Genomic DNA, 13,741 nt, shown 5'->3' with positions numbered 1-13,741 from the left:
AGAGCAACATTCCGATCCACCAATTCATCTACCAAATTTAAGTCTTTAAAAAAGCCTATACCATAAAACTCCGTATACTCATTTAATTTTGTTTTAGTACGCAATATCGACAACGCAATGTAACGAACTTTGTAAGATCGCGCGCGCTTTAAATTCAACGGCGATTTCAAAATATGTAACACTGAAGATGACGGATGTACCGTCGAAACATGTCTGGAAAATTAAAGAAAGTTGTTATGTTTATACGACTATCTATATTGTTGCTGCTATCTAGACCTTCCGTATACAAAAAAAAAAGTTAGGACGACTAGGCATACGCAGCTTATCATTCTGACATGATGAGTATTGACGCCTTGGCTAGGAGACTGATATTAGCTAATTGTATTTCCTCGAACAATAGCCTGGGGTGATTACTTTTTTTTTCGCACCAAAAGGGGGCGATTATTTTCATCAAATCAAAAAAAAATCACATCAACGAAACTGAACACGGGCTTTTTAAGTGTTCCACATTTGCTTCCTTATTTAATTTTCATTGTCAATATCATATCCTCGGTGTCGTCTGATCAGTTTTGCTGGATTATCCTCCAGATACCGCTATGGGTATCGATAACGGGTTACCTATAGTGGTGGAAGGGGGGCCATTAATCGAGGGACGGCTATAATTCGAGGAAATACGGTATGTTGAGCGCTTGCCATTGCCCTGTTATTGCTCATGTAATTCGGAAGGCCCGACAAAGTTCCCTTCAAAAGGTAAGAAAAATCTTGTCAACATTTCCGTTAAACAGATAGAATTAAGGAAAACTTGATCATAAAAGGGGATTTTCAAAAAACCGCCGAGAAAAAGGTCTACTAAATGACAGTTCTGTAACATTTTCCTCATTTAAGCACAACAAACACTTAATATATAAATTGATTGGCTGGACAGTCGAAGTTAAAAACCTAGCCTATGAATTTCCGCCTAGGCCTTCAGCAGAATTACAATGACCAAAGAGACAAAATTAAACGAAAGAAATAGGGTAAAGTTTTCCACGGCTTTGCCGTCGTTTGCTGGAGTCCCACGCCTAACGGGTGCGTGTCGAAGCAAGTAAATGAGACTCAGTCGAACCTCTCCTTGCTACCACTCTCGTAAGCGACTAGCTCTAGATACGACCACCTTTGTGAAATCCCGTTTGAACTGTAACCAATACTTTGTAATTATAATGAAAAGCTCTCGCAAGCGTCCGCGACGAATTTTTTCGGATTACCCAACTGGACTTTTCCTTTGTTTTTAAGCTCTCATAAGCGACCACTTAGAGTCTCTTCATACAGTCGAACCTCCCGTAAGCGACCTCCCAAAATGCCAGCCTCGTACCCAGGCCAGTTAGCGCTATACGAGTTGCCAGCTTGACAGGTGACGTCACATCTGAAATCGCCGAGGACGACTGGGAACGAGGCTGTGGAAATGAAAGTCAGCCAGGCCTGCAACTGGTCGAAAAGCTGGCTACACCCCTGATTGGTTCCTCTTAAAAATGGTAAACACTGGCTAAATTTTGCAAAGGGAAAAAATCTGCCGGTAAAACCGTAACCTCGAGCCTAGATCTCAATCTGACTGCGTGAGAGATCTGGGCGAAATAAGTGAAAATGAAACAAATATTAAGACTAAAAGGAATAGTAATCATATACGGTAATTTCCCGCAGTATTTTATAATCGTTTCAAGCCTTCCATTCTATTAGTTGGTACTGAGTGTATCCTGTGTACATAGGAGCTCACATCGGTATTTTACACGTAGGAAGATCCTAGCACCAGGAAGTAGAGGGCGGAACAACTCTTCGTTGGGTTTATATGCAGAAATTTCGTTTCATGTGGTGGTTACCAGGTAGAGAAAAGATTAAAAAGGGCGGGCGACAACGACAAATATGCAATTTAGGCCCCTCTGATCTATCTAATCTATCTCTCTAGAGTATCGAGAGTAAATAACAGCCTTTCAACAGCAGCTGGCAGAATCATCACAATCATCAGCTCATGGTGCCGCCAAAATTGGTGGCCATTATTGCCGTGATTACCCACCTGCCGCCATTTTTGTCTGGTTTGTTCTACCTCCCAGCTCGGAGAATCCGAGTGCTAGGGACAAGTGCAACACTTTACATATAAACTACAGGAATACAGAAAACCTATGGCGCTAGGACGATCCACCTTCTAGGATCATCCGGTTCTCTCCATGGAAACAGCCCCTTAGTAATAAGCTGCTTCAAATTGCGGAAATAAACTAACCCAGGCACAAGCTAATGGCAATAAACTTTTCCGTCACTCCTTTAATCTTTCAGTTAAGGAACACAACACTAGTTTTAAACTTTTTTGCCTATAGTGTTAAAGACAAACTGTGTGAAAAAAATTGAGATGTTGGCATGTTTAAAGATATGCACCCGCATTCTGGCTACGCCCCTGTCCCGTTTTACCAACTTCCGTATGCATATGCATCCATTATAATGAGTTAAAATTAATTGTCATTAAAAAGCCCAGAATACAGTTCCCCACTTGGATTTTTAGCTGAGTGGTTAAACGTTTGCGACACTACCTCATCGTAACCCTCTAAAACCTGTCATAAGAAGGTGCTCAATACTTAATATTATCAAATAGGACAGTGTGTAATTAGGTTATTTCAGAGGCACATAGCCCCTGTGCTTCTGGTTATGTCATAATGATACCATAAGTAACGCAAAGTGCGATGTTGTTCACAAAATGTTACAGTACGTATTCATAAACGACCACACCCTCTCATGTAAAGGACGCCCTTCATTTTCAGTTCCACCTTCTTCACTCATGTTCGCCTCTAAATCCGGTAAACACCAGCCCTCAAAGGAATCGCCTTCTCTTCCAGCACGGTTTGGTTTCATTGAAGCTTCTTTGATCTTTCTTTTAAAATCATTTCTTGCCGGCTCAGATTCCAGGTACGGCGGCGTTTTGGAGGAGACATCATCTATGGCCTAAAAAACGAATTAGAGCAAGATTACGATCTTCTAGTAATATATAAACATTATATAACAGGTATGATGGCAGATGTTTTTTCTCTTCGCATGCGTTTGAACTGATCACCATAAAATAATGAGGGGATAAACTTTTCCATGAAAAATTTTCAGGGCAAACGCGTCCTCCCTGTCCATTACCCCTCCGCTATCTATAGCTTTGATCATAAGTTAAATAAAAGCAATAACAATTTGGAGGGCCCTCAAATATATTACTTGCGATTTCTGCTATAAATTTGATCGTCATCACGAGGGAGGCAAACAGAAACCGTGAAGATTCTCAGATCACGGGAAATGGAGCGAGCCGAACATTCCAACAAAGCCGAAACTCGAAGTTCGTTTCCTTACCTTGATTAATTTTGATAGTTGTCTCTTGTAAGCCTCCGGTTGACTGTGTGGCTTAAGTCGATTGTTGAAGCTTACAACTCTGTCTTCTCCGATCTGATCGATGAAGGTTTGAACCCAGTCTGGAGACGTTTGTAACCACGTGTCCACTAATTCATCAGAAGAGAGAGGGGTTCTGTCTTCTGTAGCTTCATGCTCGGCCTGGTCGCCAAAGGAGAGAACGAGAATGATGTATTTTCTCACATTATCGCCTAAAACGCCTTGAAGAAGTTGAAGTGCTTGAGCATCCTCGCCAGTGAGCCTACAGCCATACTTCGCTACAAGAACGATCGCATCGAATCCTTTTGGGGCCAATTCAAGAATTCTGGACGCCTCATCTTGCAGATCTCCTGGACTTAAGGATCCAGGCGTGTCTAAGACATCAATTTGTCTTTCGTCAATCCTGCACCCAAATTGAAATTTTGATGATACTGTAGATGTTGCCGATGAGCTTGTGGTAAAAATTCGCCTCCCAACTATACTGTTTGCCGTTGCACTTTTTCCACTTCCAGCTTTTCCAATTACAACAATGGTAAGTTTCTTTCCTGTTGGAAGCTCAATAACGAAAAGAGAAATAAAATACATCATAATGTTATAGGAAAAAAAGAATCGTTTATTTTTAACAAACAAAGATGCTGCTGCATAGGTGATATTCTATTAGCTAGTATGAGAAATTTGAATTTTAGGTTTTGGGACAATGTAACAATTTTTTTAGAACGTTTAGTCTTGTGCAAAGAACCACATCAATCATCCAGCATCTACGTTGACAAAAATCTAAACAGGGGTCCCAACACATAAACAGGAAAATATCTAAAAACTGGGTATCTTTTCTAAATTACGCCATTTCTTACCTTTAAACACCCTCAAACAAAATTAATATATAATTACTGACAGTTATTTACCCTTACTTCCATTACGGTATTAAGAGTTGGGGAAACAAATATCCAAGCACATTAACTTTTAAATTCCAAACAAAGCAAAATTTGAAATGCATATGCTGAATATTCTATAGCCATAATAGAGAAAGTTGTGCACCCTACTTGAAACTCCTCGATAAAATGCACTTTATTTGAGTGTCAATGTATCTACTAACACGAAAATACTAATTGGGGACACTATTTTAACGTCGCCTACTGAAGACGGGACCGCCATTCTACGTGGTCATCCGAGCCACGAGGAGGTCTAGCCGTTTGCAGGACAAAGGCAGTACCTTCATTTCTCAGTCATTTTAAGACCCTGAGTGTTGGTCCGGTCCCGGGAATCGAACCCGCGACCTCCCGCTCAGCAATCAAGCGCTCTACCAACGGAGCAAATCTTGACATTTTAAAACTGCCTTTGATTATGATCCCGTTGCGAGCCCACAAAGTCTTACAAAATGAAACAAAAGTCCCTAAAGTACATTTATTTCAAAAGTACCTGATAAAGTTGTCTGATACCTATAGTCACTCGCCACTAGAGACATCAATTCAAATCTTAATTTTCATGTACCATGTGTGAGGCCAAACTATGGCAAAAACAAATGTAAGTTTGCCATAACCAAAATCTGGGGAGAGATTCCGATAAGCATAATAGCCAGATCTAAACGCGAAGCTTCCATTTATGCATTTATAATTTACTTCAGACAATGAACTTGGAACCATTCCAACTAAATTGACAAATCTACACTTAACTTTAGGGAAGGACCATATTTCTTTTGAGGACTAACTAAAAACACATAAACTTGAGCCTGCGATGGTTGATAACTAGTCAAAACATGAAACATTAAACACTCATCGCCATCGGCGAGGTGCAGCTTAGCTCCGTTACAGAAATGGCGGCGAAATCATTGTTTTTTTTGTGTGAACGGTAACCCTATCCGGTATGATTTTCGTGCCAGCGCAAAATATAGTGTGAACAAAGCTTTAGAGTGAAAAAAGTCAGATAACAGATAACAGAGATAAAACGGATTAAAAAATATGGAGCGAAAGCAAATTATTTTGTTTCTCATGTACTTTTAGCTGGAGTTATAACGAACAATTAGGCCAGTATTACCAACTTGACTACAACCATAACGGCCGCGAAGAATCTCAATTATAGTTATTCTTACCTGGATAGTGGAAGTTATTGCCTGAAAAAAAATGTTTACTTTTCGTTAACAAATATATAGTGATTAGAATGTTGTTATATTATATAACCCACTAAATAAGTTGATTCAACATCGTTCCGTTGATTTTAATACGTTTCAAACCATTTTGCTACATTTTATTTAGTAGACTAAAACCCTGTATATTGCGGATTCACGACATAAACCGTCAATTCGAATCGTGAAGTTATTTCCAAGTCAAGATGACTTTGCTAGTAAGCCACGTGAACTTCGTTGGTTTAGACTTGTTTTTTACGAGGTATGGTTCCTTTTTTAGTCTCATTCTTCTTTGTTTCAACGTTTTTAAAATCACCGAGAGATGGAGGGAGCGAATCCGTCTCCTTCAGATGCTAGAAAACAACAAGTAGAACAACAGCAACAATTAACCGTACAACAAAATACGGATAACTGAAATGTGCAACATTAAAGCTTGCTTCCGGCTTGGTTCTACTTGAATGTCTTGGAATTTAAAAAAACACTGGAAGATGCAATATTCATGGTGACCATAATAAAAAAATCACTAGCTAATATTTTCATGTTAGTCAGTTGGATGAGAAGGGATAAGCTACAACTAATGAGATAGAATTAGTAGCTTTCACTGATTAACATGCTTCTGCAGTCCTGGCACTGAGGACTTGAAACTTTCCTCCAGAGTAAACAACAACATACTAGTCAATTTGCTCAAATGCAAGTTGTCTAACCTCCTCTTTTGTAAGAAGATTTCTCCAGTAACTAGTAAACTTTCCTTCCTCGTCAATTCCATCCAAAGCATTTTCATACGCCATGAAGCATTCGTTGAACTGGGTATCATCTGCGCTAGTGTTTAATGTAGTGATCGCGGCAGTAAATGTTTGGCAAACTTTTTCCACATCCTGGCTAAATCTCTTCATGTCTTCATCTTCAGGGTCTTGAACATAGGTCTTAACCAGATACTGAGAAGTGCGAATATCATCAAAACGGCTTTCTATCTCCTCTACCGTATTAGTCAAAGCCATATTTGGTAAATATGCTCTCGCAGATGGTATAAGTGTCCCTGTTTGTTGAAGTTCCACCTAAATTGCGTATGAACAACAGAAACTGAGAGGCGAGCGAATCATCAACTCGCTCACCAACATTGACTCATTGATATGCTGGATGCCCGAGGACATGTAATCTTTCATTCAAATGAACTGGGCCATACGAGCAAATTTAAAATACTACAATCAAAGTTTTTAAAAACAAGATAGGACGAGGTCGTTAAAAGACCGCTGATCTTAAGGGCCGAGTTAACTTCGTTTATTGTATTAGGTGTTCCAGATAACTTTTCCAGGCTACGTTCTGACCCAGTTAGAAGATTGACACATTAATAAAGTTGTTCATTCAATCATGGATGTTTGAGGATCAAGCAACTAAGTTAACGGTTCCCTATTTGCATGTAGACCCTATCAAAAGACTGTATCACCGGGATATGACTGAGAGATTACGGCAATAGAAACTGACGTTCAATGGTCAAAAGGATAGATTAAATTATGTCTACCAAATGGGAAAAACGATCTATTTCTTCCCTAACACTGATAAACTAAGCTACGGCACCCAGCTCAAGTACAATGTTTACTATCAGTAACTGTGAAGTTGTGTATTACATAGAAGTGCCGATCCATCCTTGAACTCGCACATAAATGCAACAACACTAAATACCTCAACAGGGATCTCTTTTCCGTTGGCTATTGTTTTTGATCTGAAGTCACGAAACAGTCTCATTAACTCGTCAAGGTTGTGGGCAGTTCCAGTTTGGTAAGGCAGCTCAGTTGTATAGTAAGTGACTGAAATGTTGGATGCATCGCGGCAGTCGGTTAAAATAGAGTTCAGCCGGTTGGACAAATCCACAGCAGTAGCTTCAGATGTTAAGTCCCCCTCCACGATGCCCCTCAGCCTAGGCCTAGAAAGTGTTCCAAATGGAAAATGATATGGCCGATTTAACGTCATTCAGTCTGTTTTTATTATTATTATTATTATTATTATTATTATTATTATCATTATCATTATCATTATTATCTTTTAATGTAAATACAGCTCTTTTAAGGTCAGTCAGGCCACGTCCACACGAATTCGGATCATTTGAAACCGCATATACGTTTCCTTTTTTATATTTTTTCGGCGTTCCGTCCACACAAAACCAGTGAATCCGCCGACCAAAACCGCGTTTTTTTGAAACCGCTTCCCTCTGCCTTGATAGAGTCAGAGTGGACGGCAGGCCTTGTGACAAATTAATAATTATGCAATTTCAAAAAGAACCGGATTTGCGTGGACGTGGCCTCATCAGTTTTCCTTTCGTATTCTAACGTTGCGGTTCATCATGGTTACTTTCGTTTCCTGTGTCATCAGCATTGGTCTTATTCTTCAGTTTTTTCCTTTATATTATTAAACACAATGCCGCAACGATTAAAATGATACTTACGGATACGGTGTTGTTTCGCCCTTTCGTCACAACAGAAAACTTTTAGACTTTTGCTCTAACTTTAAGCTTCTATATCTTGCAAAGTAAAACTGTTCGAAAGACATAGCGCATTTGAAACTGTCGTATTCAGTAAGGTCCACATGTATGTTTCTAGTACTTCTCAGCTGCCACCTTGTCCCCAGAAAGGACAATGATGGCCTCCTCACATAATCGATCTCCAAGAATTAAATCGTAGCATTTTGAAAAGTACCTTTAGTGCAAGAAACCACATAGCCTTGAGTCTTGAAGTAATTGATATTCCTGCCTTTTTTATTGATAGTTTCTTATCTTAATTTTTGTTGGCGTGACAGGACAGTGGCAAAGGGGAAAAGGGCTGTTTCTTTGATAAAAGTGCCTTTCTAAAAGAAGTCTAATTTTAGGAATGGCTCCAAACAGCAACTTAAGCCCCCGTCTGTGTATCCTGTCTTCCCATCTCTTCCTGAGAATTCCGTTACAATACTGATGTCTCCAGTAATATATAGATTTAGCCAGGGCTAAAAGCGAAGCTCTCGGTAATATTTATAGTTTGCTCAAACAAAATATAAAATCATGTTATGCTAAGCGGCTAAGGCAACGAGAACGGTGAAAAACAACTTTGCACGTGCAGCACACTTTTTTTGTACATTTCTATGCAGTTGTTTTGCACGACTACAACGTGAAACTTCCAGAAAATTATATACACGCATTTTTTCCTTTCACAGAGAACTTCACTGACAGCCAACTGACCATGTCTTATTAGCGTTTGCCAAATAAAATCTTAAAGTGGATGATAATTCTGTATAAAGACAAAGTAAACTTTACATACCCTGACGAATTTGGAGGAAAATTGAGCTTGACACTTGCCACCATCTGACCACCATACGAAATTTTTCTAACATAATGAGTGCCTAGTCCATCAACTAACTGCTTTCTTTTAGAGATGTCGTTTGGTTTCACTGAGTACTCTGCTTTCTTGGAAACCTTGGAAATAATTAGTATAGCCTATAATCGATTTTAAAAAGCCTCAGCTGTAAAAGGCAAAAATGATCAACTTATAAAGACCCATGATCGACGAGTTTCGGAACGAGTTGATAGTTCAAAATGGCCAGATTAAATTTCTCTCACAAGTCGAGTTACCTTTGAGGAAATGGGATAAGTTTAGCCAAACTTTAATACGGGTTGGGTTATAGCAATAACAGATTATTGAATAAACGGGGAACAACTTTACTTAAATGACATAAAAAGCTAGGATAAGATGTGTGGGAAAATCACCAGGAAGAGTCAAAACGCCATAAAAAAAATATATTACTTTCAGAATGTAAGATGAAGAAGAGTACATTACCGTAACGCACGTCATTACAGCCAATATTTCAGTTTTCTCTCCCTCGATTTTTAGGTTGTCGTTTAAATACTTTCCTGGTCCTTCTACAGAGAGCATGTTTGCCTTTATCCTCAGTGGAAAATCAGACGGTAGATGCATTAACTCCTTCACATCTGCGTTCGAGGAAACGGCTTTGAATTTGAAGGCTAACTTGTTGACATACTCTGTCTTGGTTGGAATATCTGCCGGAAAGATCTCAATGCACGGTCTGGCAGTGTGGCAGTCAAATGTGCATCCAAGGCGACTTAATGCAGGAACAGTATATGCAGGAATATTCATCGCCATTTCTACGGTAAAACTGGATATTTATGCACCTGACGAATAATAAGATCGATCAAAAAATCTTGTTATTATAATTATACAACGAATCTGAAACTGCGTTACCATTCACCCAAATCAGTCCAGTTGTCAGCATCGACCCAAAACTTGGTCCATAGCGGATAGCAACCTTGCAACTCCTTTATTGAAAGATTAATGAAATTTAATGGTATCTAGATAAACTACATTCTTTTTAATTACTGTTACGTTTGGTTCCGCAGCGAGCAGGCAATAAAATGACTTGCTAACTATACTAACGGTGCGAGCAGTCGAAAACAAGATGAGCCAGTATCTTACTCCTCTTGGTTTCCCCGCTTTGCCCCGCAAGGAAAACGTACTCGCTCTCCCATATGATAAACCCTTAATTGGCCGAGACTGTTTCGTCAAGATGGTTGCAAATTGGCCTCGTTCTCTTCGGCCTTTTCATGAACCGAGACAAAAACTAGGTCAACAATGTATAATCGAGTATGCAAACCTTAAGGTCTATATTCGTACAGACCGCAAAATCAGTGATATCCAATAACTCACTCAACACTTGCTTCTGAAAAGGAGGATACCAGCTGCGATGCAAAATTGATGACTGACTAAAAATTTTATGCTACTCTCGTGTGGGCCGAGGTTGACGATTAGGACAAATTAAAGTAAGATCGCTGACAGACTGACTCTTAGCCCTTCTTGGAAAAAAGGGAAGTTGAAAAAAATTAAATCCGTCTGGGGCAAAAGGTTGTATTCTTGGAAATAGGCATGCAGGGGCAAAACAAACCAGTCATCAAAACAACTAAAGGACGCCAAATGCATTGATAACAAAACGCATAATAAGCTGTGCTGTCGGGCTAACTCCTGCAAGGATATAACCAACTAGAGACTTTCGTTGCTTCTAAGTAGATAGTTATTTTTAATCAGTCTACCATTTCTTCTTAGCTTTCTGTATTGGAAACATCCTTCTTCTGAGACATATTTCGCTACTTTCTAAACTACAGCCTTGGTCAGTATCAGACCACAAATGGGAAAGGTAAGTAAGTTTTATAAAGGGACAACTGTTTATAACTAATCTGTTCCCGACAGGGGTATCCGAGAAGAAAATATCGACGAGAAAAGTTCTAGAAGTTTGAATGTTATTAGTAACGAATTTCGTCGAGCCAGACAAACGGCGCTAAAGGAACCGACGGATGAAGCAACGTTTGATAAATTCTTTTAGTATACTAAAATAGACATACCACTTATAATGTTTATGGCTAGTAACTCACCTTACATGTATCGATCGTGATGGTATCACATTAAGGATACGAAATTAACAGCAATTCGCCACCCTCTTCTCAAAAGAATTTAGCTTTCGCTGAAATCCTTTCAACCGTGTAGTATACCTTGTGACCTACGTGGGAGGGGCGTTTCAAAGGAAAAAAATCAACTACGTCATAATTGCCATGAAAAGGAAACGGCTTTCATTGGGTGTTTTTTGGAAGAGTGAGTTATTATCTGCCATAGTTGCTAGGATACATTGTATTTCCAGTAGGGCGTTGCTAAACGCCACTCCCTTCTTAACATACCAAATAAGAAGCTAGCGCTACGACGAAATGTCTCCACTGACTAAAGTTTTCCACATTTCCTTTGGATTTTAAGGTAGGAAAATGCTAGAACCTGAGCCTTTATTCCCTCCCAGATTGGTTGATTCCCTCCTTTTGATTTCATTATAACATCCGCAGACTTCAGTCTACACTCTGCAGACCACTCTGCATACACTTCTGTTGTGCGTAGCTGAAGTACCAAATGTTGTCACTGAATTTTAAATGGCCTTTGAACATCAATTGCTTTTAAAAGCCGTCAACTCTTCACTGATTCTTTCTCCGAAACGTACGGAGTAAAAATGGTTACACAGAAATATACTTATTTTTTTAAGAAAACCAAAGACAAATCTGGATCAGAAATGAAATGAAGATGACTTGTAAATATGAAATTCTTAGATTCAATCAGCAAACGGAAGCTTTACTGATAAACATTTTTTCCAACGTAAAATCGGTGGCAATATTAATACCGTCTCTTTTCAGACTTTCGATGCGGCACAGGATTCTGACGATGCAAAATATGATGGTTGGCGATAACAGGAGATTCTAAGAATAAAAGAAGCTATAAGTTTGGGGTAAGATTTCACTGTTGTGTACCTTTAGAGCACTATCAATGATTTCCCGGAATTAGCCCTCCGCTGGTGAGGAATAGTCTAGATTTATCGAAATAGCTAAAACATAAGTCAATTTCAACAGAACTGGAATTGAAATCTGTGATCAGTCGTCAGGTATAGTAAGCTGTCCTTGAATGATTACCAAAAACTACAAATAGCGGTATAATTATAATATTTTGGCCTAGACAAATATGCCAGTGTGAGAGACGAGACCTCTTAATTGGTACACTCGAATTGTATGTCTTCTGAATTGCGTAGTACCTCATATAGTTCAGTATATTTGCAGGGAATTATTTCATCACGTTAGTCAAAGGCGAGTTGTAAAAAACACTCATTTCCGTAGGTTCGGCTGGTTCCCGGCAGGTTCAGCGGTCTGCAGTTCCGCAGATTAGTGTTACCAAGAGAGGGTAAAAATGTTTTATACTTTTTTTTCCATTTATTTTTATTTTGTGGCTTAAAATCCTTTTTAGGGAACTTCATTTATGTCTGAGTGATGTTGTAATGTTTTGAATAGGAGAAATCAGCTCATTCATATCACATTTTGTCCGGCTTCAATTTGAAACGTTGGAAAATCTATAGTGCATGGTGAAAAAACGATTGTTTCTGTTGCCTATGAATGTGAAAGGATTTAAATAAAAATTGTCTGACCTCTCTAAAGTTATGTGTGTCTTCTTTCCTGTGCGGTTCAGGAGCCGATTTATGGCCATTTTATGGAATGCGTTTTCATTGAGCGCACAGGTTTAATCGTAGAGCGAACAATCCATAAATTGACCCAACAGACTGGGGAACCACACAGCGTGACACAGGAAATAAAAAACACATATCTTTTTATTTAGATCCTTTCACATTCGTAGGTTTCAGTAGGTTAAACGTAATCGTTTGATAACTCTTCAAAATTGGTTTTAGAATATTTCCAGGAGTACTTTTGATGCACATACCAATCCTATTTTTGTAAGCTTACGCCATTCTAAAATTTGAAGATTTTATGGAACTTCAATAGGTAAAGTTCTGTATATATCTTTACAAAAGCTGTCTTCTTCCAGATAGTTTCAAATGCCGTTTTTATACTACAGTCGCATTATCCGTCTGGACGAACTTGGGCAAACATTTTGTAGTTCGTCCAGTAATGCGTCTCAAGTATAAAATGAAATTCAGAATACCTCTAATATTGCTGTGATTACTTCTAAGCTAAACTGAACTCGTTTTTCAATTTACTTCTCTTAATGCGTGTGTAGTTTTTCGCTTCTTTCGCATTTTTTCTCGTATTTTTGCATTATTTTTCTCACTTTTTCTTTCTCTTTTCTGCACTTGTACTTTCAGTCTTATCTTTTTTTTTATCTTATATAATGACTATTTGCTATGTTGTAAAGAAATTGTATGTGTCTAGTTAAAAAGTTTTATTTATTAATTAAGTCACATATTTTTAAAGGTGATCATTTTCATAAGCCTTATAGTGTTCCTTGGGTTCATTTGCCTAATCTTTCTGAACTTTGTGTATATATCGAATTGAAATGGCAAAATGATAATAAAATAAAAATAAAATAAATAAGCATAAACAATCGTTTTTCACCAAACAAATCCTTATCTTTCGAACAAACAGTACCGATGGTCATAATTCGAACTTGGGCTGCCTGTGGTTCATATAATTAATAACTGAAAATGATAGTTATACATTTTCTTCAATTTCAGAATCATGGATGTTCCAGCTTGGGCCTTCCCCAATCTGTGCATTGGTCGCACTTACGATGCAAAGAACAATAGAGCAGGCATCGATATCTTTCAAACCGAAATAAAAACCAAATCTGAGCAGGTCAATCGATTTTCCTTCCAATACAAATCCATTGAATCAAAGGAAGACGTAAGAGATTTGCTGAACATTTCGGGGGATATTTCTTTGAAAAT

General features: G+C 38.6%; 2 protein-coding genes across 3 annotated transcripts in view; one reads left to right on the top strand and one right to left on the bottom strand.

Moving 5' to 3' along the window:
* Positions 1 to 78: 78 nt before the first annotated feature.
* LOC140935282 (uncharacterized) lies at positions 79 to 11,031 on the bottom strand. Its single transcript, XM_073384833.1, has 8 exons — positions 10,911 to 11,031; positions 9,307 to 9,659; positions 8,791 to 8,945; positions 7,187 to 7,427; positions 6,211 to 6,561; positions 5,474 to 5,494; positions 3,352 to 3,942; positions 79 to 2,964 (listed from the first exon to the last, which is right to left on the bottom strand). Exons 2-8 carry the CDS (start codon positions 9,628 to 9,630, stop codon positions 2,713 to 2,715), a joined length of 1,935 nt encoding a protein of 644 aa, XP_073240934.1. The 5' UTR covers positions 9,631 to 9,659; positions 10,911 to 11,031; the 3' UTR covers positions 79 to 2,712.
* A 212-nt stretch (positions 11,032 to 11,243) lies between these two features.
* The window catches only part of LOC140935274 (uncharacterized), a 27,681-nt gene continuing 25,183 nt past the window's right edge, over positions 11,244 to 13,741 (top strand). Inside the window, exons 1-3 of one of the 2 annotated variants that reach the window (XM_073384822.1) lie at positions 11,244 to 11,283; positions 11,709 to 11,800; positions 13,529 to 13,741. The exon at positions 13,529 to 13,741 is cut by the window's right edge and continues 103 nt beyond it. In XM_073384822.1, the coding sequence (XP_073240923.1) occupies positions 13,533 to 13,741 (209 nt within the window). In that variant the 5' untranslated portion in view covers positions 11,244 to 11,283; positions 11,709 to 11,800; positions 13,529 to 13,532. Of the gene's footprint in view, positions 11,284 to 11,708; positions 11,801 to 12,189; positions 12,247 to 13,528 lie in introns of those variants that run through there. The other variant, XM_073384823.1, reaches the window with a different exon arrangement.

The sequence above is a fragment of the Porites lutea genome, chromosome 4 (assembly GCF_958299795.1).
Source record: "Porites lutea chromosome 4, jaPorLute2.1, whole genome shotgun sequence".
Classification (NCBI taxonomy): Eukaryota; Metazoa; Cnidaria; class Anthozoa; order Scleractinia; family Poritidae; genus Porites; species Porites lutea.
The sequence above is the reverse complement of the archived record's forward strand: the minus strand, read 5'-3'. Positions and strand labels throughout refer to the sequence as shown.